We start from the raw sequence: 23,800 nt of genomic DNA on the forward strand, positions 1-23,800 counted from the left end.
GCCGGACCCCTGAGCGGGTCCCAAACAGCCCCTCGAGTCCTGGTGAACCCTCTGCCCCATTTAATACGGGGTCTTTGAGGGTTTGGTAATCCCCAAACAGGCCCCAAACAGGTTCTGTCTGCATTGCCCAACACGTTGGGATTTCCTGGCAGCACGTGGGTGTTAAAAAAAAAAAAAAAAAAAAAAGCCGGCAGTTAAAAAAAGAATAAAATATTAAATCACTGAATGCTGGGGGACGTGGAGCAGATGGAGCAATAAATTCCCAGATTATCAGGCCATCAAACATTTCTTTGCTTCGCTTTATATAAAAAAAAAAAAAAAAAGTGACAGCAATCTTGCTGGAACAGGTAAAGCTGCTTTATTTTTAACCGCGCTGCGTTTTTATCGACGCGGAGGAGAGCTTTGTCCTAAAGCCGGTTGCTGTAATCTTGTTTTATTGCCGCCTGAGAAGGCCTTTTGTGATCTCGTGATAGGGGCAAATTATTTTCTCTGAGCTACAGCTTACAAAATACCTTGCTCTTTGCTTTTTTTTTTTTTTTTTTTTTATGTTCCTGGCAAAACTCCCTGCTCGTCTATCTGCAGGGCGAAGTAATTGAGCTGCCAGCAAAAATAAATGGGCAACGATCTCCCGGTAATGAAGTGATGCCCCGGTGCTGGGTGGTGATGGAGGAGGGAACGGCACTGATTTACGCAGCCGGTGGGAGCTCCGTATCCCCGGCACGGAGCATCCCCCTCCCCATAGCGCACCCCAAAACACCCCCCTGGGTATTGGGGTCCCCCCCCGACTGACCTCTCCTCTTTTGCCTGGCAGGAATTTCTTGCGGAATGTCCTGTTTGCTGGCGGCTCCGACAGTCCTTACGCCAAAGCGATGAGGGGACAGATCACCCTGTCCCAGGTGAGCCCTTGGGTGGCCACCGCCGAGCATCGCCGGCGGCTCGGATGGGGCTCCAGGGTGGGCTGCGCTTTGGTTTTTGGGGAGGTCAACCGAATGGCCGCCTGGGTGTTTTCCAGCTCTTTTTGGAAATGGAAGAGGGCTGCAGGCAGCACGCCTCTGCCTCCGCCATCGCCCTGCCGCCCGCCTTCTCCATCGCCCGAGCCTTCGAGGAGATGGCGGCCAAGGGAACGGTCAATGCCCCGCTTCTGCGGGCAGCGAGGGTGCTGCGGAGGAACGGTGGGTGCCGGGGTGGGGAGGGGGCTTTTGGGCAAGGGGTGAGGGAGTAAGGATGCTGCTCCCCTCCCGAGGAGGCACCATGGGGGTCCCTGCTTGGTCACACCATGGGGTCCCTGCTTGGTCCCTCATCATCGTCCGAGCACTCTCCTGTCCTCTCCGCATCCCCTAATTAGATATTCTGGTTCCGAATCCGGCAGACACCTTGTCACCCAGCCAGCAATTAGCAGGACGCCGTAGCCCTTCGCCCCGGCTCCGTCCTCGGCATCTCGGTGTGCCCAAGCCCTGGCTCACGTCCCGCCCGCGTTGGGACGGGTTGAGCCTTGCTTTCCTGGGAGTACAAATTGGGCATAAGCTCCTGCTGAGCATCCTTTTATCTCCTGCTGGGGTGTCCTGGTCCAGACAGAGCCATGCAGATGGGATATTTTAGGCTGAGAAGGTTTGAGAAACGTGGCTGGGGAGGAGAGGTGGAACCAAACGCTTGTGGAAGAGCCGGAGTGGGAAAACCAGTGCTCGCCGCTCTGCCCTTCCCTAGGATTTAAGACCTGCGTCCTCACCAACAACTGGGTGGACGACAGCGGCAGGCGGCTCTTCACGGCCACGCTGATGAACCTCCTGCGCCGCCACTTCGACCTGGTGATCGAGTCCTGCCGGCTCGGAGTGCAGAAGCCGGATCCCAAGATCTACACCTACGCCTTGGATGCGCTGCAGGCGAAGCCGCAGGAGGTACGGCCATCGCCCTAAAAACAGGGCACGGGGGGGTCCCTCTGAGCACCCAAAGGCCTTGGCCAAAACTTTCCCTGGGGTGCTGAGCCCGGCTCTCGCTGGTGTATCTCCAGGTCATCCTGCTGGACGACATCGGGGAGAACTTGAAGCCGGCCCAGGAGATGGGCATGGCCACCATCCTCGTCAGGGACACCGAAACCGTCCTGAAGGAGCTGGAGGAGCTCTCGGGTGTCCAGGCACGTAGTGGTGGTCTGGGTCCTCTCCGTCCCCTGCTCTCCTGGTCCTGGACCAGTTCTGCAGAGCCAGGAGGGATGGGCTCAGCCTTCTGGGTCTTGCCGCGATGCGGTGTTGGTGCAGGACTTGTGGGCGGCTTTGGAAGTGAATGGGCTGGGGGCTGTGATCTCCTGCAAACCCTGCCCACCCCCCCAATAACCTCATCCCCCTGGACCTGCTGAGCCGTGTCCATCTCAAACGCGGGGATGTCCCACCAGCAGCAGGGTGGTGGGGATGTCCCGTGGAGCTCCGGGCTCGCTCAGAAGCTCCCCCTGTGCTCCTCACCCCACAGCTTCTCACCCAAGAAGAGCCGGCGCCGACTGCCTGTGATCCATCCGACGTGACCCACGGATACGTGCCCATCCGGGTAGGGCAGAGGGGACAGCCTCAGCGACAAGTTGTCCCCAGGCTTGGCAGGGCTTGCGGGTGGCCGGGTGTTCTGGGGAGGGTGTTGAGCCCTATGGAAGGATGTGCCAGCCAAGGGGTGGCTTTGTTGGGTTGTCCACCCTCCTGCATGGGCTGCTCTGGGTGGGGGATGCTGAGCTACCCTATCGTTGAGGTCTTCTTCATCCATCCCAGGGGACAAAACGTGCTCGTGTGGCTCTGGGATGCCGGGCTGGAAGGGGTGGTGGGCTCCCATGGCTGGTGGAGGGTTGGGGGGTGAAGCCGTGCCACCCGCAGCCGGCGAGGGCTCCCCGTCCCTTCCAGCCTGGCGTCCAGCTGCACTTCGTGGAAATGGGGCACGGCCCCGTCGTCTGCCTCTGCCACGGCTTCCCCGACTCCTGGCTCTCCTGGCGCTACCAGGTGATGGAGGAGATGGGGAGGAGGGTGGACCATGGGGGCTGGCGGTGGGACGCTGGAGCGTGGCGGAGGGGGTGCATGGCCACCACTCCTGGGGGGTCCCAGGGCTGTCCCACCACCCTGCCTTGAGCCTTGAGGGACTCAGGACACAGCCCAGGAGTGTTCCTCACCCTCCAGCCTCACCAGCACGCGTCTGCCCTCCTTGGGAACATCTCCGGGCATGGCCGGCACATGCTTGGGTGGGCAGATGCAGGATGGGCGCTGGTGAGGGGGGTCCGGGGGTCTCCGTGTCCTTTGGAGGTTGCTGCTTTCCCTCCTAGATCCCAGCTTTGGCTGATGCTGGCTTCAGGGTGATCGCTCTAGAGATGAAGGGCTACGGAGAGTCCACAGCCCCACCGGGTGAGCTGGGCTTGCCGGGGCGTAGCGGGGGGGACAGGGGCGTACGAGGCCGGAGCTGCCGACCCCAAGGCCAAGACCCAGGAGGAGATGGGTGGAGGAGTCTTCTGGGGCAGTGTGGAAGGTGTCCCGCTCCTCCTGCAGCCCCGGCAGCTCAGCTGGATGCAAAATAAATCCTTAGAAACGTGTGGATGTTAAAATGATGCCAATTATGTCTTTCGTGCAGACGTCAGCGAATATTCCCAGGAGCAGATATGCAAGGTGAGGAGCTGCAGGGCACGGACGTGGGCAGGATGAGTGCGGTGTGGGCTGGTAGGGCATGGCCCCGGGCAGGATTTGACCCCTTCTCTCCTCCCTTTTCCCCAGGACCTGGTGGTTTTCCTGGACAAACTGGTGAGGAACCCCTCCGTGATGGGTGCCTCCTTGGCAAGGTTTGGGCACGTGTCCCCGCTGGCTGCCCTTCGCCTCTTCCTTCCCATGCAGGGACAGCTGAGTTCTCCGGTAACTTTGGTCCAAAACCCTTGGGGTAGCACAAGCCCCCAAGGATTCCAGCATTTCGAACCGGCTGCCCAGAGAGGCGGGGGAGTCCCCAGCCCTGGAAGCGTTCAAAAAACGGGCAGAGGTGGCACTTGGGGCCATGGTTTAGTGGGCATGGGGGTGTTGGGTTGATGGTTGGGCTGATGATCTTGGAGATCCTTTCCAACCTTAGTGATTCCTGGTTTTACTTTCATGAAAAAATAATCCAGCCACCAAACCAGGAAACATCAAATTAATTCTTCCTCTCCCCTTTAACTGGTTTAGTGGTGCACTTGGCAGTGTTAGGGTAATGGTTGGACTGGGTGATCTTCAAGGTCTTTTCCAACCTCAACAATTCGGTGATTCGATGATTCTGTGATAAGCCCAGTCTTTGTGTTCCCCGTGGATGGGATTTGAGGGAAGGGGATGTTCCTACAACCCATTGCCAGTGGGGAGAACCCATCCTGGGGAGGGTCTCCAGCTCTGCGCCACCTTCTCCTGGACCTTGTGTCCTTGCTGAGGACGGGGAGCTGGGCTGGTGGCATCTGTGGCTCGGTAGGGTTTTGGTAAGGCAGTGAGATAACTCGTGGAGAAGGATACTGGGCTGCAGCCCCTCTGCACCCCCTTAAACCCCCACCGTAGCAGCTCCCAGGTGGCTGGGGTGGCCAGGGGACCAGTGCTGCCCCGTGGCACGGCTCGAATCCGGTGTCATCCTGCCATCCCATCCACTTGGGTTTGGGAGCTCCGGCTTTTAATTCCCATCCAGGCGAGGGGATGGGGTTGATTTCTGCGCCTTTTAAAAGAGATGAAGTGGAGGGGAAGAAGGCACAGCCCGCAAATGCCAACATCTCCAGGGCTTTTTCCTTGCGAAATGGCTTCCAAGGGAGCGAGTCCTTCAAAAAGCACAGTGCTAACAAATCCCAACATCTCCAGGGCTTTTTCCTTGCGAAATGGCTTCCAAGGGAGCGAGTCCTTCAAAAAGCACAGTGCTAACAAAAAACCCCACAAACCTCAAGAAATAAGGGGAAAAAGAAGCCCTTGAGGTTTGACAAGGGCTCCTTATGCGAGGCGCGGTGGTGGGTTTGCGCCGGCAGCGGAGCAGGGTGGATTTTCGGGAGGGGACCACGCCGGGTGTCACGGGGGCTGCGGCTCCGGCTTGGTGCCGAGCAGGCGAGGATAAATCACCGTGACTTTATTTTTTTTTTTTTTTTTCTGGGGAATTGCCTTCACGCTGGATTAAGAACGATAAGGAAAATGGCTCGCAAGGCGCCCATCGATGCGCAGCCAGCTTTGCTTTGGGGGGTAGAGGAGACGCGAGGTCGCCGCATCCCATACGGATGGGACTTCGGTTTTCCCTGCTCCTTCGCTACCGTCGGGGCCCATCCTGCTCCTCTCCCCGCTGGGGCGGCTCCTTCTCCCTCCCTGGGACCGCCTAGAGGGATTTTGGGGAGGATAAATGACTTTATGAAGCTCCCTGTGTTGTTTGAGCCCATATCTGGGATGCAGAAGATGCAGAACATTCCGGGAGCCGGCACGGTGATGGCCAGGGATGGTGGGATGAACCCCATCAGCCCCGGGGGGACCCGCTCGGCCCCACATCCGAGGTGGGAACTGCTGGGACCCCCCCAAACCCTGTGCCCTCCTCGGATGCTGGGATTCACGCTGTCGGATGGCAGCGAGCAGAGCTCGCCGGCACGCAGCCGGCCCCAAGCCGCGTCCGCCGGGAGGGAATTTTAATTACGCTTCTAAATATCAGCTAATTACGAACCGGCTGCTACATTGTCAGGAGCGCGGGTTTTAATTGGATTTATTTGTAGGTGCCCAGAGGGGTCGGGAAAAAGGAATGGAGCTGGCGGGGGGGGAACAGTGAACGCGGCGTGCCCGGCTCCGGGAAGGATCTGTCCGGCTCTGGGGAATTCTGCGAACCCCTTGGCACAGGGGTTGGGGATTTATTTGGCTGCGCCGGTACCGAGACGGTCCCCGTGCTGTCACCCCATGCGATGGCAGCGGTGGCGGGGACCCGTATGGGTGATCCCAGGGGACGAGCAGCCTCCAGACGTGGTTTTGGCAGATATATCAACCCCCTTTCCTCCGCAGGGCCCGGGTATTTGAAATGTTTAATTAAGTCCTAGTTTTTACTGTCATTATAAATGATCCGGCCACCAAGCCAGGAGGCATGGGATTGCTGCTCTCCCCTTAATTGGTTTAGCGGTGGACGTGGCAGTGTTGGGTTAATGGTTGGACTGGGTGATCTTCAAGGGCTTTTCCAACCTCAACGATTCGATGATTCTAAGTCGGAGCAAATTGCTCCGGGTGGTCAGGTACCGCTCGTTCCTTGGGGGGCGGAAAAAAAAGGGAAAAAAACACAAAAAAGGAGGGGCAAAAAAAGGAAAATATTGCTGTTTTCTGATCTCTTTGCTGCTTCGGAGGGAGGCAAATCGCCTCTCTCGCCTGCTGATGGCTCTTTGGGCGCTGCTTTTGGGGAGGATTTCGAGGTGCTCCGCGGGGTGCGGCCGCAGGGGCACGCTCACGGCCCCCCCCTCCCCGCAGGGCATCCCGCAGGCCGTGCTGGTCGGCCACGACTGGGGCGGTGCCGTGGTCTGGAACGTGGCTCTCTTCTACCCGGAGAGGGTGAGGTGGGTCCGTGCCACGCGTGCGGCTCCTTGGGGACCGGTCGTACCCCCGCCCGGTCCCTCCAGATGCCCTGGGTCCTGCCCTCCCCCGTTCCCCCCGTTCCTTGCAGCAAAGCCCTGGCTCACGCTGGGCACCCCAAATCCGGGTACGATGCTGACTCTGCCCTCCCCGCGACGTCCCAGAGCCGTGGCCTCGCTGAACACCCCGTACCGACCCGCCGACCCCGCTGTGGACATCATGGAGAAGATGAAAACCTATCCCGCCTTTGACTACCAGTTCTACTTCCAGGAGCCGGTGAGTCCGGGACCGCAATTTTTACCCTCCACCCCTCTTTTGGGGCTTAAACCCCGCGTCGGGGTCCCCAGCTCATGGCTGGGCATCGCCTGCCCCGTAGCCGGGCTGCCGCGCCGTGGGGCTCTCGCTGTCGCCCCAGCTGCAAACGGCTCGTGGTCCCCCTGCCAGACCTTGTTCCCACGCTGAACCCCGCAAAAAACCATCCCCGGCCTCCACCCGAGCCCCGACGTGCAGCAGGATCCGGCCCCGGGGTGGTTTGGGTCCCTGGGGAGGGTCGGCATCACCCGCGGTGCTTCCTCCCCGCCGTGCAGGGCGTCGCAGAAGCGGAGCTCGAGAAGGACATCGGCCGGACCCTGAAGGTCCTGATCCGCTCCACGCGCCGGCAGGTGGGTGTGGGGCTGAGGGTGGTCCTGGGGTGGGAGCAGAGGGGCTTCGCGGCCTGCCCGTGGCTCAGCCCAGCCTGCTGTCCTCTCCGAGCCCCGCTAGCCTCGCTGAGGCTCTGCCTCTGGCACCCTCTCCCCTTCCACCTCGCCCGTGCCAGGAGCCAAAAGCTTCAGGGGTGGCTTTGCAGTGGCCCACGGTGACCCTCAGGCATGCCCCACCCCGTGTCAGCCGTCCTTTCGCTGCCTGTCTGCAGTAAAGTCTGCATTCAGCCAGCCATCAGTAGGGACCAGAGTGAACGCGTCCCGGCAAGCAGCGGCGCAGGGCCCGCACCTCTTTAGGACTCGAAGCTGACCCTGAGTAGGGCTTGAGAAGACCTCTAGAAAGCTGTGTTACCCAGGGAGAGCCAGCCCAGCCCGGGGAACAGCAGATTTGCAGGGTGACTGTCCCGGCGTGGCCTGGCAGAGGCTCCCGCTCTCCCTCTGCCCTCGCAGCGCCAGCGCCGCTCGCTTCCTTAACCCCTGCAAATGTTAACATCTCGCTTCAGGGTGAAAAACCTTTGCGGTTTAAAAATAACAGCGCCCGGGGAGCACGCGGGAGGCCGTGCCTCGCCGGCGGCGTCCTTCTGCCAGCCACGCTGGCTGCTCCCGGCTCCGCAGCCCGGGGCTGCGCCGTCGGTTCCTGTATCCCTCAGGATGCGGTGATGCTTGGTGTCAGCTCCCGGCTCCATGGCCTGGGGCTGGGTGCTCGGTTCCTGCATCCCTTGGGATGCAGTAATGCTCAGTGCCGGCTCCCAGCTCTGTGGCCCGGGGCCGCATGCTCGGTTCCTGCATCCATTGGGATGCGGTGATGCTCAGTGCCTGCTCCTGGCTCCGCAGCCCGGGGCTGTGCGGTTGGTTTCTGCATCCCTCGGGATGTGGTGATGCTCGGTGCCTGCTCCTGGCTCCGCAGCCCGGGGCTGTGCGGTTCGTTCCTGCATCCCTTGGGATGTGGTGATGCTTGGTGCTGGCTCCCAGCTACATAGCCCAGGTCCATGTGCTCGGTTCCAGCATCCCTCGGGATGTGGTGATGCTCGATGGTGGCTCCCAGGTCTGTGGCCCAGGGCTGCATGCTCAGTTCCTGCATCCTTTGGGATGCGGTGATGCTTGGTGCCGGCTCCCAGCTACATAGCCCAGGTCCATGTGCTCGGTTCCAGCATCCCTTGGGATGTGGTGATGCTCGGTGCCGGCTCCCAGCTCTGCAGCCCAGGGCTGCATGCTCCATTCCTGCATCCCTTGGGATGCGGTGATGCTCAGTGCTGGCTCCCAGCTCCACAGCCCAGGGCTGTGCAGGTGGTTCCTGCATCCCTTGGGATGTGGGGATGCTCGGTGCCAGCTCCCAGCTCTGCAGCCCAGGGCTGCATGCTCCATTCCTGCATCCCTTGGGATGCGGTGATGCTCAGTGCTGGCTCCCAGCTCCACAGCCCAGGGCTGTGCAGGTGGTTCCTGCATCCCTTGGGATGTGGGGATGCTCGGTGCCAGCTCCCAGCTCTGCAGCCCAGGGCTGCATGCTCCGTTCCTGCATCCCTCAGGATGCCGTGATGCTCGATGCCTGCTCCCGTCTCCACAGCCCAGGGCTGCGTGCTCCATTCCTGCATCCCTTGGGATGTGGTGATGCTCAGTGCTGACTCCCAGCTCCACAGCCCAGGGCTGTGCAGGTGGTTCCTGCATCCCTCAGGATGCCGTGATGCTCGATGCCTGCTCCCGGCTCCACAGCCCAGAGCTGCGTGCTCCGTTCCTGCATCCCTCGGGATGAGGTGATGCTCAGTGCTGGCTCCCAGCTCCACAGCCCAGGGCTGTGCAGGTGGTTCCTGCATTCCTTGGGATGTGGTGATGCTCGATGCCTGCTCCCAGCTCCGCAGCCCAGGGCTGCGTGCTCCGTTCCTGCATCCCTCGGGATGTGGCGATGCTCAGTGCTGGCTCCCAGCGAGGAGTGGTGTGGAGCCCCAAGTCTGCCTGGCAGCCCCGGGGAGCCCCCCGGGGATGGGTTTCCCCCCTGGGCGCGGTGCCGTTCCCTGCCTGCCCTCCGTCCCCTCTCTCCGCAGGACCGCCTGCCCTTCGCGCTCAACTTCTACAAGGTCCAGGAGCGAGGTGAGGGGAGGGGGAGACCTCGCTGCGGGGTGGGCGATGCCGCGGGCGGGACATGGCGGCAGCGCCGTGCCTCTTGTTGCAGGGGGGCTGCTGGTGGGCTTCCCCGAAAACCCTCCCGCCAGCCAGCTCCTGCACGGCCCCGAGCTGCAGTACCACATCCAGCGCTTTGAGAAATCCGGCTTCAGGTAAGGGCAGGAGCCCGGCGGGCTGGCGGGGTACCCACCCCCCAAAGAAGGGGGACCCCCAAACCCACCGAGACCTTGCTTCATAACCCCAAAAAGGGGCGAGGCTGGCGGGGGGAGGCTGCTTTTCCCTCGCAGGTTCTTCCCGGGCCGGCTGTGCCGTGGGCAGTGGGATGGTCCCCGCGGTGGTGCTGGAAGGAGCCGAGTCCCGGCATCTCCACCCCATCCCCCTCTCTCCCAGTGGCCCCTTGAACTGGTACCGCAACATGCGACCCAACTGGCGCTGGGCGCTCTCGGCCAAGGACAGGAAGGTGGGGACCGATCCCGTCCCACGGGGACCATTTGCAGACCCAGCGCCTTCCCCACCCTGTCACCCGTGTCCCCTCTAGATCACGATGCCGGCGCTGATGGTCACAGCCGGCAAGGACGTGGTGCTGCATCCCAGGATGAGCAGGGGCATGGAGGAGTGGGTAAGGCAGCCTGGGCGTGTGCCGGAGCCATCCCGCTTCCGTCAGATCCCGCTGCGGGAGAGCCCCGGGGCAGCTCCGTCCTGCCGAGATGGGCTGGATTTGGCCCAGCTATGGGGACATCACTTGATAACGGGGGACAGGCGGGGCAGAGCGGGGGGCATTTGCCACATGCAGCGGGCAGGAGGGCATTTGCTTTTGCCAAAAGGAAGAACTGGGGATGCAGGAGCAGCCCGGGGTGGGCTGTGCGGATGCCAAACTTGTCCCCCTGTGCTCAGCGCTGGTGAGGCCGCACCTGGAATGCTGTGTCCAGTTTTGGGCCCCTCACTCCAAGAAGGACATTGGGGTGCTGGAGCGTGTCCAGGGAAGGGCAGCGGAGCTGGGGAAGGGTCTGGGGCACAGGGCTGGTGGGGAGCGGCTGAGGGAGCTGGGGGTGTTCAGCCTGGAGAAGAGGAGGCTGAGGGGAGACCTGATCGCTCTGCAGCTCCTGGCAGGAGGGGGCAGGGAGGGGGGTCGGGCTCTTCTCCCAAGGAACAAGCGACAGGATGAGAGGAAATGGGCTCAAGCTGCGCCAGGGGAGGTTTAGATTGGATATTGGGAGAAATTTCTTCCCGGAAAGGGTGGTCAAGCATTGGAACAGGCTGCCCAGAGAGGTGGTGGAGTCCCCATCCCTGGAGGGGTTCAACAAACGGGCAGAGGTGGCACCTGGGGACATGGTTTAGTGGGCATGGGGGTGTTGGGTTGATGGTTGGGCTGATGATCTTGGAGGGCCTTTCCAACCTTAGTGATTCCTGGTTTTCCTTTCATGAAAAAATAATCCAGCCACCAAGCCAGGAAAGATGAAATTAATTCTTCCTCTCCCCTTAACTGGTTTAGTGTGGACTTGGTAGTGTAGGTTAATGGTTGGACTGGATGATCTTCAAGGTCTTTTCCAACCTCAACGATTCAGTGATTCTGTGATTCAAACATGCCGGATCCTGGTCCAAACCAACCCCTTTCCGCTCTTGCGCATCCCTCCCTAGATCCCGCAGCTGCGCCGGGAGCACATCGAGGAGTGCGGGCACTGGACGCAGATGGAGAGGTACCGCGGCCGGCGTGCACGGCCTCGCTCCATCGGAGCCACCTTTCCCCGGCTCCCCGGGGATGCCGGCTCCCACCCCAGCTCCCTGCTATCCCCCCAGGCCGGCGGCGCTGAACAGGATCCTGGTGGAGTGGCTGGAGGGGCTCCCCCCCGACACCCCCCTGCCCAAATTCTCCAAGCTGTGAGCGGGGTCAGCGGGCAGAGCCCTGCCCGGCGCCTCCCCTCCTCCCCGGGGTGATTTTGCTTTCTACACTTTGAGTTTTACCTTTAGGGTTTGATGTGTATTTTTGGCGGCAGGGGGGGGTGACGGGTGGAAGCGATGGGTGAGCCGGGGCTGGGAGGAGGGTGGCACAGCGCATCGCTCCCGATTTCTGCAGCTAAAAGGGTCCCGGTGAGCTCTCGTCGAGGTCCCGGGGTGCTGGGAGATGGTTTGGGGCTGGACCCATCCTCGTGCCATGGTGGGGGCTGCACCGGGGCTGCCGCATCACCCCGACCCCATCCCGGGGGCTTCCTGCGCTCCGGGGGGGGTTTGGCCGGAGGGTCCTGGGCTTGGTTTCGGTGCGGAGGTTTTAATGCACTAATAATACTTCATGCTGCCTGAGAAATTGCCTTCTGCCTCGGAACGTTTGTGCGTTATTTCTAAAGTGACCCGAGCACCTCGGCTCTCCCCGCGGTCCTTAGGGTGCGGGTTCCCGCAGCATCTCGCTGCCCATCGTGGCCCATCCCCGTGGTGCCAGGGCTCCTGCCTGCAGCCACCTTCCCCTCAGCTCCCGGCCCTTCTCCCGGCCCCGCCAGCCCTTACAAACAGAAATCCAGAACGCCGTAAGGATTTGGGTAAACACGCTTGGTATTTCCCCCTGCGAAATCCTCCCCAGCCCTCAACTATTTTCGGCTGGGGCTTTGCGGTTTGTCTGTCTGCGTCCTTCCCCGCTCTGCCAGCGAGCCCGCGGGAACGTTTCGCATCCGGATTCGTCCCTGAAAAAGGAGCTGCGTGGATTTGGGGTGGGAGGAGAGAAAAAACCCCAGCCCCTCGGGTGGGCAGCGAGAGGTTTAAGCCTGCTCCCTCCAGCCGGGAGTTATCCAGCACCCTGGCTGTCGTCCTCCCCGGGTTCGCTGGCAGGGGAGGCGGCTTCGGGAGCCGGTTTCGGAGCTGCTTTGGAGTCAACCGATGAAGTGTGAAATCCAAAAGCATTATCCGTGGGCAGCCAGGAGCCGTGGCCAAGCGCCCGCCCCGCAGCCCTGCCCAGAAAGCCAGGCAGGCGCTGCCGAAACGGCCTCTCCCGTGGCACTGGCATCTGGCTTTGGGGCTTTCAAAGGGGTTTGCAGCCTCCTGCCAGCCCTCCCCGCACCCCAGCCCTGGCAGGGGCTTGACCTGGCTGTTTTGGGGTGGGGGTGCAAGGCTGCAGCGGTGCCCAGCAGTGCAGCGGCCCCCCCCACGCTGCTGGGGATGATTTGGGGAGGACCTGCAGAGAGCTCCCAAGCCCCCTTCCCTCCTCGCACACCATGTCGTCCCCCCGCACCCTGCAGTGCCACAGCAGGGCATTGCCCCCGCTCCAGCAGCCCCCTTTCCCCTGATCCTACGCCAGCTCCATGCCCCCTCTCCTGCAGCCCAGACCGGCTTCTCCAGCTCCCACCCCCCACCCCGGCTGTGTACATCCTCGGCCCCACGGGTGCGTGCATCTTTGGTGCCCCGTGCGTATGCATCCTCGGCTCCGTGGGTGCACACATCCTTGGTCCCCCGGGTGCGTGAATTTGCAGTCCCCGGGGTGCATGTGTCCTTGGTCTCCCAGGTGCATGCATCCTCCATCCCTGAGATGCACACATCCTCGGTCCCCCGGGTGCACGCATCTTCAGTCCCTGGGGTGCACGTTTCCTTGGTCCCCCGGTGCATTTGGATCAAATCTCCGGAGATTCGGGCTGCCGGTGGCAAAACTGGCTCTGGGGAGGTGGGCATCCATGCATCCTCCATTCCTGGGGTGCACATGGCCTTTATCCACTGGTGCATGCATCCCCAGTCCCCCTGGGTGCACACGTCCTTGGCCCCCACGTTCATGCATCCTCCATCCTTGGGGTGCATTCGGTCCCCTGGGTGCATGCATGTATGTGGACTTGGTAGTGTAGGTTAATGGTTGGACTGGATGATCTTAAAGGTCTTTTCCAACCTAAACGATTCTAGGATTCTATGATTGTATGATCTTCAGTCCCTGGGGTGCACATGTCCTTGGTCCCCAGGTGCATGCATCCTCCATCCCTGAGATGCACATGTCCTCGGTCCCCTGGGTGCATGCATCTTCAGTCCCTGGGGTGCACGTGTCCTTGATCCCCTGGTGCATGCGTCCACAGTCCCTGGGGTGCACATGTTCTCAGTCCCCGGGTGCATGCATCCCAAGTCTCCAGGGTGCACATGTCCTCGATCCTGGGGGTGCACATGTCCCTGGTTCCCTGGGTGCATGCATCCTCCATCCCTGGGGTGCACGTGTTCTCGGTCCTTGAGTGCATGCATCCCCAGTCTCCAGGGTGCATGTGTCCTTGGTCCCCCAGGAGCACAGGGCTGGTGGGGAGCAGCTGAGGGAGCTGGGGGTGTTCAGCCTGGAGAAGAGGAGGCTGAGGGGAGACCTGATCGCTCTCCACAACTCCCTGAAAGGAGGCTGTAGTGAGATGGGTGTTGGTCTCTTCTCCCAAGTAGTTAGCGATAGGACGAGAGGAAATGGGCTTAAGCTGCACCAGGGGAGGTTTAGGTTGGAAATTAGGAAAAATTTCTTTACGGAAAGGGTGGTCAAGAATTGGAACAGGCTGCCCAGAGAGGTGGGGGAGTCACCATCCCTGGAAGTGTTCAAAAAATGGGTAGATGTGGCACTTGGGGACATGGTTTAGTCTAGTCTACCCTTGATTGGCTTAGAGTAGACTTGGCAGTGTAGGTTAATGGTTGGACTGGATGATCTTAAAGGGCTTTTCCAACCTCAACGATTCTATGATTCTATGATTCTATTCTATGCATGCATCTTCAGTCCCCAGGGTGCACGTGTCCTTGGTCCCTGAGCACATGCAATCTCCAGGGTGCACATGTCCTCAGTCCCTTGGGTGCACATGTCCTTGGTTCCCTGGGTGCATGCATCCTCGGCTCCCTGGGGTGCACATGTCCTGGGTCCAGGGTGTACGTGTCCTCGGTCCGCCGGTGCACGCATCCTCCATCCCACACGAGGACACACGCACGCAGCCGCAGCGCGTTCGGCGAGCTCTGATGCCCACGCAGACCTGCGGGATGGCGACACCCCACCGCCTGCAGAGCCGGGACCCAGGAAACCAGCAGAGCCACAGCAAACTCGGGCCTCAGGCGATGCAAACACCAGCAGAAGAGATGCAAAGTCTCACCCCGGTTCCCTCCAGGGCCTTACTCCGTCTCTCGGAGGGTTTATTCCCAGGAGAAATCCTCCAGCCACAAACATGAGCCATGGTTGCCGCTGCCTAACAGCACCCGCAGGGCCTGGCCCCGGCGCGCTGGATGGGGTCTGAAATGCAGAAATAAATCTGGCTGCAGACCGAGCTCCTCCAGGCCATTTCTTTTCGCAGCTCGAAGCTGCTCGTAGCAGTCTCGGGCGTGGCCGAGGGAGAGGGATCGCATCCCTCGGGATGCGGCGGAGCTGGGGAGCTCGTACTAGCAAAAACCCCCCAGGGCTGACGTGGTCTCCATCTGCACGACGCACCGTGGCTCTATCCTGCGCCTGTCTCAGCTCTTCGATGTGAAAAGAAAGAATAAAACATCTGGAAAACCTCAGGGTGGGTTTCAAAGCCCCGAGCTGAGCACCAGAGGCTTGGAAGAAATAATTTTCCGAAGTCCTGGTGTGAGGGGCGGCTCCCAGGGAAGCTGGCAAAAGGCTGGGTTTATTTTTTAAGAGATGCTTGCAATTCCCGCTCTACAAATCCAAACGCTTACCTCTGAGAACAACAAAAAAACCTGGATGTCAAGAGGAAAAAAATCACGACGTGTCCCCAGGGGAGCGGAGGCTGCTCTGAGCGGGTGGGTGACAGCGGCAGCACCCTACGTGTCCGGGACCCGGCCATGAGGACAGGGCTGGGTTTGTGAGGCTGCTTGCAGGGTGTTTGCAAGGCGATGCCCGGCTCAAGGGGGCTAAAACGGGGGCAGAACCCCCAAATCTCCCATTCTGGCATCCCTGGGATGCATCGCTCCGATCACCGAGGGCTGGCACCCTCCACCACTGCTGCCGTTCCCCGGCCTCCCTGGAGACGCATCCCCTGCCGAGCCCCGTGCACGGGATTAAAGTTTCATTTCCTATTATTTTGCCTCTATCGGGGTTTTTTTTAGCGCTCAGACAAGATGGGGCAGGGGCCGGCGGTGGAGGCACGTGTTCGGTCACCCTCCCCGGCCTGGCTCTGCTGCTGCGGAGGAGAACTGGTGGCCGTCGCAGCGTGGTACAAGGGACAAGCGGCTCTAGGGGGGACCGGCACCCCGTCCCTCTGACCCCGTCTCTGCGATGGCTGCGATGGGAAACGTCTGCTGGACGGCATGCACGGGGTGCAGGGTGCGTGCACGGGTGCAGGGTGCATGCACGGGGTGCAGGGCGCATGCGCGGGGTGCAGGGTGCACATATGCAGGGCGGGGTGTGGGTGTCGGGGTCCAGGATGCACACATGGGGTGTGGGGTGCAGGCACCGGAGTGCAGGGTGCGGGTATGGGGTGCAGGGTGCACACATGGGGTGCAGGGGACACACATGGGGTGTGGGGTGCAGGCACCGGAGTGCAGGGTGCACACACAGGGTGCAGGGTGCACACACAGGGTGCAGGGTACACACACTGGGTGCAGGGTGCAGGCACCAGGGTGCAGGCCCCGGAGTACAGGGTGCACATACAGGGGTGCGGGGTGCACACACAAGGTGCAGGGTGCACACATGGGGTGCAGGGTGCACATATGCAGTGCAAGGTGCGGGCGTCAGGGTGCAGGGTACACACATGGGGTGCAGGGTGCAGGCACCAGAGTGCAGGCACTGGAGTACAGGGTGCACATACGGGGGTGCGGGGTGCACACATGGGGTGCGGGGTGCACACATGGGGTGCAGGGTGCAGGTGTCAGGGTGCAGGGTACACACATGGGGTGCAGGGTGTGGGCACTGGAGTGCAGGGTGCACACATGGGGTGCGGGGTGCACACATGGGGTGCAGGGTGCGGGTGTCAGGGTGCAGGGTGCACACATGGGGTGCAGGGTGCGGGCACTGGAGTGCAGGGTGCACACATGGGGTGCAGGGTGCACACATGGGATGCAGGGTGCGGGTGTCGGGGTGCAGGGTACACACATGGGGTGCAGGGTGCAGGCACTGGAGTGCAGGGTGCACACATGGGGTGCAGGGTGCACACATGGGATGCAGGGTGCGGGTGTCAGGGTGCAGGGTACACACATGGGGTGCAGGGTGCAGGCACCAGAGTGCAGGGTGCGGGTATGGGGTGCAGAATGCGGGTATGGGGTGCAGGGTACACACATGGGGTGTGGGGTGCAGGCACCGGAGTGCAGGGTGCGGGTATGGGGTGCAGGGTGCACACACAGGGTGCAGGGGACACACACTGGGTGCAGGGTGCAGGCAGCAGGGTGCAGGCCGGGGAGTACAGGGTGCACATACAGGGGTGCGGGGTGCACACACAAGGTGCAGGGTGCACACATGGGGTGCAGGGTGCACATATGCAGTGCAAGGTGTGGGCGTCAGGGTGCAGGGTACACACATGGGGTGCAGGGTGCAGGCACCAGGGTGCAGGCACTGGAGTACAGGGTGCACATATGGGGGTGCAGGGTACACACATGGGGTGCAGGGTGTGGGCACTGGAGTGCAGGGTGCACACATGGGGTGCAGGGTGCACACATGGGGTGCAGGGTGCGGGTGTCGGGGTGCAGGGTACACACATGGGGTGCAGGGTGCAGGCACCGGAGTGCAGGGTGCACACATGGGGTGTAGGGTACACACATGGGGTGCAGGGTGCGGGTGTCAGGGTGCAGGGTACACACATGGGGTGCAGGGTGCAGGGTACACACATGGGGTGCAGGGTGCAGGCACCGGAGTGCAGGGTGCGGGTATGGGGTGCAGGGTGCACACATGGGGTCTGGGGTGCAGGGTGCGGGTATGGGGTGCAGGGTGCACACACGGGGTGCACAGGGTGGGTGCTAGGGTGCAGGGTGCACACACGGGGTGCACACACGGGGTGCACGCATGGGGCACAGGGTGCAGGCAGAGCCTGGCAGGGTGACGCTGGGGAACTGCGGAGGGTGCAGAGCCCCAGACCTGGGGCTGGCATAGGAGCAGGGTCTGTCGGGGTGCCCCGGCCCCATGCACGCAGCATTTTTTCCAAAATAGGAAAAAAAAAAAAGAATATCTAGGGCGAACCAGGAAAAGCACAGCCACTGTGGAGCGCGGGCGCAGGGCTGCTGTGGGAAGGAGCTGGGTCTAATCCTGCACCCCACGAGAGTCTCCGGCTCTGCCACCGCCACGCACAGCTCCCGTCGCCCCATGGGGTTTGGGTGCAGGAGGGCAGGATTGCACCCACCGAGCTGCATGGCACCCGGTTAAATTTCAACCCGTCCCATCCCTGGACTCTGGGCCGGCTCCGGCTTTGCGCCGGGGATGCTCGGTTAATATTCCAGCCCCGCTGGGCCTGAAAACGCCCCGTTTGCTGGGTGCCGAGGTCGAAGGTCCCTCTGGGACCTTTGCACGGCTCAAACCGCAGCGTCAACCACCCCCCCCCGGGGACCCAAAACCCCCCCGGCGCGAGGGTGGTGCGTTGTGACCACCTCTGCCTGTCCCCCAGCCCCAAAATGGGCTGTTTTCCTCCTCTTTTCATCGGCGTCTCCCCTCAAAGGCTGCAAGGCACCCATGGGTGCTGGCAGCAGGGCTGCTGATCTGCAGGGAGGCCGCGGGAGGTGATGAGGATGAAGATGAAGGGCCAGTATGACCCCGTGCAGGGTCCAGCAGGTCCTGGTTGCCCCTTCCTCCAGCCCTTGCTCGCTGGCCCCGTTTCGGAAAAGAAGGAATTAAGTTGGGAAATAGAAAAGAAAGGAAAAAAAAAAAAAAACCAAACCCTTGGAGACTGAGAAATAAAGAATAAAAGCTGCCCATAATTAAATTTCACCCGTTTTAGTTTTAAATGGAGAAGAAAGAAGACCAAAAAAAAAAAAAAACCCAAAACCTAAACCCACTTCATTTCTGCCCGGCCTGAGACGCTGCTCGAAGGGCTCTCAAGACTCAGACACACAAAGAGCTTCAGCAAAGCACTGCTGCCTCCGTTTCCCCACTCCCGCCTCAGTTTCCCCACTCCCGCCTCAGTTTCCCCACTCCCGCCTCCGTTTCCCCACTGCTGCCTCCGTTTCCCCACTGCTGCCTCCGTTTCCCCACTGCTGCCTCAGTTTCCCCACTCCCGCCTCAGTTTCCCCACTCCTGCCTCCGTTTCCCCACTCCTGCCCCAGTTTCCCCACTCCTGCCTCAGTTTCCCCACTCCCGCCTCCATTTCCCCACTCCCGCTTCAGTTTCCCCACTCCCGCCCCAGTTTCCCCGCTCCCGCCTCAGTTTCCCCACTCCTGCCTCAGTTTCCCCACTCCTGCCTCAGTTTCCCCACTCCCGCCTCAGTTTCCCCACTCCCGCCTCCGTTTCCCCACTGCTGCCTCCGTTTCCCCACTGCTGCCTCAGTTTCCCCACTGCTGCCTCCGTTTCCCCACTCCTGCCTCAGTTTCCCCACTGCTGCCTCCGTTTCCCCACTCCTGCCTCCGTTTCCCCACTCCCGCCTCAATTTCCCCACTCCTGCCTCAGTTTCCCCACTCCTGCCTCCGTTTCCCCACTCCTGCCTCCGTTTCCCCACTTCCGCCTCAGTTTCCCCACTCCCGCCTCAATTTCCCCACTCCAGCCTCAGTTTCCCCACTCCCGCCTCAGTTTCCCCACTCCTGCCTCAGTTTCCCCACTGCTGCCTCAGTTTCCCCACTCCCGCCTCCGTTTCCCCACTCCCGCCTCCGTTTCCCCACTCCAGCCTCAGTTTCCCCACTGCTGCCTCAGTTTCCCCACTGCTGCCTCCGTTTCCCCACTCCCGCCTCCGTTTCCCCACTGCTGCCTCAGTTTCCCCACTCCCGCCCCAGTATCCCCACTCCCGCCTCAGTTTCCCCACTCCAGCCTCAGTTTCCCCACTCCCGCCTCAGTTTCCCCACTCCTGCCTCAGTTTCCCCAGTGCTGCAGGGGAGGGAGCCGCTCTGGGAGCCCCCCAGGCACAGGTAGCTCCGCGGAGGAGCCCGGTGGGCAGGGACGGGGGGGAAGGCTCTAGCCAGGAGGCAAATTTTTGGGCAAATCCCATCCCCAGGCTCCTGCATGGGTTTAGGGGCAGATCCTCACGCGTCCACCCCTCCAGCACAGCCGCAGTCGGCTCCCTGCAGCCTGGGAGCGCGCTGCAATTTGGGAATGCGCTGGAATTGGGAATGCACTGGAATTGGGAATGCGCTGGAATTGGGAATGCACTGCAATTTGGGAATGCACTGCAATTTGGGAATGCGCTGGAATTGGGAATGCACTGCAATTTAGGAATGCATTGCAGTTTGGGAACATATTGCAATTTGGGAGTGCACTGCAATTTGGGAATACATTGCATTTTGGGAATGGATTGCAATTGGGAATGCATTGAAATTTGGGAGTGCACTGCAATTTGGGAATGCATTGCATTTGGGGACTGCATTGCAATTTGGGAGTACACTGCAATTTGGGAATGCATTGCATTTTGGGAGTACACTGCAATTTGGGAATGCACTGCAATTTGGGAATGTACTGCAATTGAGAGTGCACTGCAATTGGGAATGCACTGCAATTTGGGAATGTACTGCAATTTGGGAATGCACTGCAATTTGGGAATGCATTGCAATTGGGAATGCATTGCAATTTGAGAACATATTGCAATTTGGGAGTGCACTGTGATTTGGGAATGCATTGCAGTTGGGAATGCATTGCAGTTGGGAGTGCACTGCAATTTGGATATGCACTGCAATTTGGGAACGGATTGCAATTTGGGAATGCTCTGCAATTTGGGAGTGCACTGCAATTTGGGAACGGATTGCAATTTGGGAATGCACTGCAATTGAGAGTGCGCTGCAATTTGGGAGTGCATTGCAATTTGGAAATGCACTGCAATTTGGGAACTCATTGCAATTGGGAATGCATTGCCACCTGGCAATGCACTGCAATTTGGGAATGCACTGCAATTTGGGAATGCATTGCCGTGGTCATGCACTGCCACCTGGGAATGCGTTGCCCATTGGTGGCCCAGATGTGACAGCGACGGGAGTCGCTGCAAAGGCAGGGAATTCCAGTGGGACCCCGCTGCTGGGCCAGCTCATGCCGCTGGCGCAGAGGTGCCAGTGAGGGTGCAGAGGGGCCTCCCCCGGCTCCCATCCCCATTTTGGCTGCTTTGGAGAACCGCAGCCAGGCCACAGCAGCCGAAAAACCCGCAGCAGCCTGGCAGTGCGGGAGAAGCGGCCGCGTTGAGGGCCCGCAGCCCTGCCCTCGCCGTGCAAACCGCACGCCCCGGCGCGCAAAACCCAACCGCAGCGCCCGCTGGCATCGCACTCCCGTGATTTATGCCACGCCGGCCGCTCTGCCGCTCCCCAGGGTGATCCCGGGGGATCGAATCCTTCCCTGGTCTGGATGTGTCCCCCGGGGGCTGCAGGAGAGCTCTGCTGCTCTTGCTGCCTGGATCCCTCCGGGAAAGACACGGCGGCGCGCCGGGGTATTTCCAACCCCACCAAAAATTTCATCGATTCACAAATAAATTCACAAATTCATAAATTGGCAGCTTCAACACCTGGCAAAACACCACTGTTTGGGTTTTTTGGGGTTTTTTTTGGTTTTTTTTTTTTTTCCCTTTCTTTCTTCCTTTAATTGCATTATTCCCTGCTCTTCAACTGTAATTAGCCGAGCTGTGACAGCCCCCCTGGATACAGCCTCCCCGCGTGCACCCCCTTCACCCCACGCTGTTAATAAATAATCCCTCGGATGGGGTTGTTTTTTTTTTTTTTGGAGGTTTTTGATGACCTTTGCACAGCACTTGGACCCGGAGCTGTTAGCTGGGCAGCCCTGGAAGTGTCTGACCCCAGTCAGCTGGCTTCCATCCGGGCTCGAAGGTGTGTGGACTTGGCAGTGTTGGGTTAATGGTTGGACTGGATGATCTTAAAGGTCTCTTCCAACCTCAGCGATTCGACGATTCTATGATTATTCATTAATTTGCTGCATTGCAGCCAGGAAAACATCAGCAGGGTTTTAAAAGAACCATAGAATCACAGAATTTAGGAAATTTAGGATGGTCAGGAGGTCAAGGAGCTTTGAAGGTTGATGTGGAGACCTGCGGAAAAAGCTGCCGGAGGTGCCGTGAGGTCCTTCGAAGGCTGCGCAGCTCCTGCTCTGTAATTAAGAAGCCATTTTCCCCTCCTTGTCCGTGATTCTGCGGGGAAGGCCGGCTCGCCGAGCATCCCGCGGTCATGCGAAGGCAGCTGCCTGCAGCGGCGGTTCCCTGCCTGCAGCGGCGGTTCCCTGCCCGCTCGGGGCTTGGAGCGGTGCTCCCGGAGGTCACCTTGCTGGGATCAGCCGGCTCAGAAAAATTGTTATCATCCCCTCCTTCAAGGAGGGTTTGCTTATCACCAAAGCGCAGCCACGGAGCGCTGCCGAGCTCCTGCAAATCCCCGCTCCTCGCCCATCCGTCAGCTGGGACCCATTACCCGGCCAGATCCTGACCCCCCCTCTGCTCGTGGGGGGACGGCAGAGCGACTTTGGGGTGCAAGGCGAGCGTGCAAGGCCTGGAGCATCCTCCTCCTTGCAAGACGGAGGGTGAAGGCGCCCAGCACCCGTTTTGCACGTGGCAACGCCATGCAGCGAGGCCGTCGCATCACCCGCTACCCCAACCCCCTGGGTGCCTGCTGCGGGGTCCCCCCAAACCTGGCAGGGCCCTTTCCCTATTCCCCCCCTCTGCCCAACTTGCCCGGTGCAAAAGCTGCAGGTTCGGGGGACCCCCTCCAGGGTGAGACCCCCCCCCAAAAGGGAGAACTCCAAACCCTCTGAAGCGTCTTCTTCCCAAAACCCTTCAAATTTGCAGCATCCCGGTAGGACGCGGGACCCCAGGTTCAAATCTGTGCCCAGATCCTGCTCTGCCGGCCGGGAAGGAAGGGCTCAGCCCCTCTCCTCCCCCAGGGAATCGGGAAAGCCAAGGGGAGGGCTGTTACTCATTATCCTTCCAGCCTGGAGAGAAGCTCCTTGTTGACCCACAGGGCAGGAACAAGCTCTTGGTCCGGCCAGGATCACCCCTTATCCCCTGTGCCGGAGCAGCCGGAGTCCCGCTCCCTCCAGCAGCATCTCCAGGAGAGGCCGGCGGGATGGTAAGGAAAAGGCAAGAGGGGAATTTCCCAGTTTTTCCATGGGAAGGGTGGTCCAGGCAGTGTGGAGCCATGTGCTGCGGTTGGGGCTGGTGGGGATGATAGGGTTTTATTTGATAGGGTTTTATTTGATAGGGTTTTATTTGATAGGGATTTAATAACCAGCATCGTCGTGATGAGAAATAAGAAAGGTGTCTCGGAAAAGAGGGAGGGAAGGAAAGGCAGCAGATTCTCTGGATAAATCAGGTCAGGCTCTGGCTGCTGAACAGGAGTGTTTTTCTAACCCATGGATTTTCAGTTTGCTCCATTTTATTCTTTTGGTGTTTTTTTTTTTTTAATTTTTAAAATTCTTTTCTGCCTCTCTCCCTCCATACCCTGGTTCCCAGACCAGCTCCCGGTTTTAACCTGCATGGGGGATGCTGTGGGGCAGCCCCAGCCCCACCTCCCCCTTGCCCCAGGGGCTCCCTGCTGCTATCTGGGCTAGCTGCAATAGCTTCCTGATGGCCCTGGCTCCCGCCAGTGTCACCTCCCTGGGCAGCCTGATGGGCCATCCACTGTCCCTGCCCTGCCCAGCCCCTAAAACCAGCCTGGGGGGTGGTGGGGGAAGGGGTTGGGGGGGGAGGGGCTGCAGGCACCCCTGGGAGAGCCCTTTCTGCACCCCCCGAGAAGTTTGGCCAGTTTTGGGGTCTGCTCTTTGGATGGGAGCTGAACCCATCACAGAGATGGGGAGAAGGAGAATGAGCTGAAGGCAGAGGAGGGAGCCTGGGTGGGAAGGTGGAGGGTTTGCTGATGGAGAGGAGGCTGGAGGGAACAGGAGGAAGGAGACCCTGGAGAAGTTTGGCCAGTTTTGGGGTCTGCTCTTTGGATGGGAGCTGAACCCATCACAGAGATGGGGAGAAGGAGAATGAGCTGAGGGCAGAGGAAGGAGCCTGGGTGGGAAGGTGGAGGGTTTGCTGATGGAGAGGAGGCTGGAGGGAACAGGAGGAAGGAGACCGCAGGAGGTGGCAAGGGAATAAATCATCTCCTGCAGCCAAGGTGGGACACGTGTGGTGTTGGTGGGGCAGCACATCAGATCCAGTCCTGCCTGGGGCAGGGGGATTCACCATCTTCTCTGGGGCTTGGTGCCCAACCCCATGCCAGGTCCTTTCTTGCCCAAGTCCTTGCTGGGCTGGGCACCGCCAAGGAGAAGTGGTCCCAGGAGAGACTGTCCCGTCCAGGCAGGACCCATCCAGACTGCCCTGGGAACACTCTTGGGTTAACCCCTGCCTGGAGATGGGATGGGGATGGGTCTTTCAGCTGCACCCCCCATGCTAGGTCTGGGGACGGTGTCTCAGGGTGGATGGCTGAGGTTGGAGGGAGGTC

General features: G+C 60.5%; 1 protein-coding gene across 1 annotated transcript; it reads left to right on the forward strand.

Moving 5' to 3' along the window:
- Positions 1–854: 854 nt before the first annotated feature.
- On the forward strand, positions 855–11,234 carry EPHX2 (epoxide hydrolase 2). Its single transcript, XM_075707894.1, has 18 exons — positions 855–896; positions 1,013–1,172; positions 1,705–1,895; positions 2,009–2,131; positions 2,461–2,535; positions 2,877–2,972; positions 3,290–3,368; positions 3,592–3,626; positions 3,732–3,758; positions 6,432–6,517; positions 6,698–6,809; positions 7,121–7,195; positions 9,274–9,319; positions 9,402–9,504; positions 9,743–9,812; positions 9,891–9,971; positions 10,991–11,049; positions 11,150–11,234. Exons 1-18 carry the CDS (start codon positions 870–872, stop codon positions 11,232–11,234), a joined length of 1,530 nt encoding a protein of 509 aa, XP_075564009.1. The 5' UTR covers positions 855–869.
- Positions 11,235–23,800: the final 12,566 nt, after the last annotated feature.

The sequence above is a fragment of the Pelecanus crispus genome, chromosome 3 (genome assembly GCF_030463565.1).
Source record: "Pelecanus crispus isolate bPelCri1 chromosome 3, bPelCri1.pri, whole genome shotgun sequence".
In the NCBI taxonomy this organism is placed as follows: Eukaryota; Metazoa; Chordata; class Aves; order Pelecaniformes; family Pelecanidae; genus Pelecanus; species Pelecanus crispus.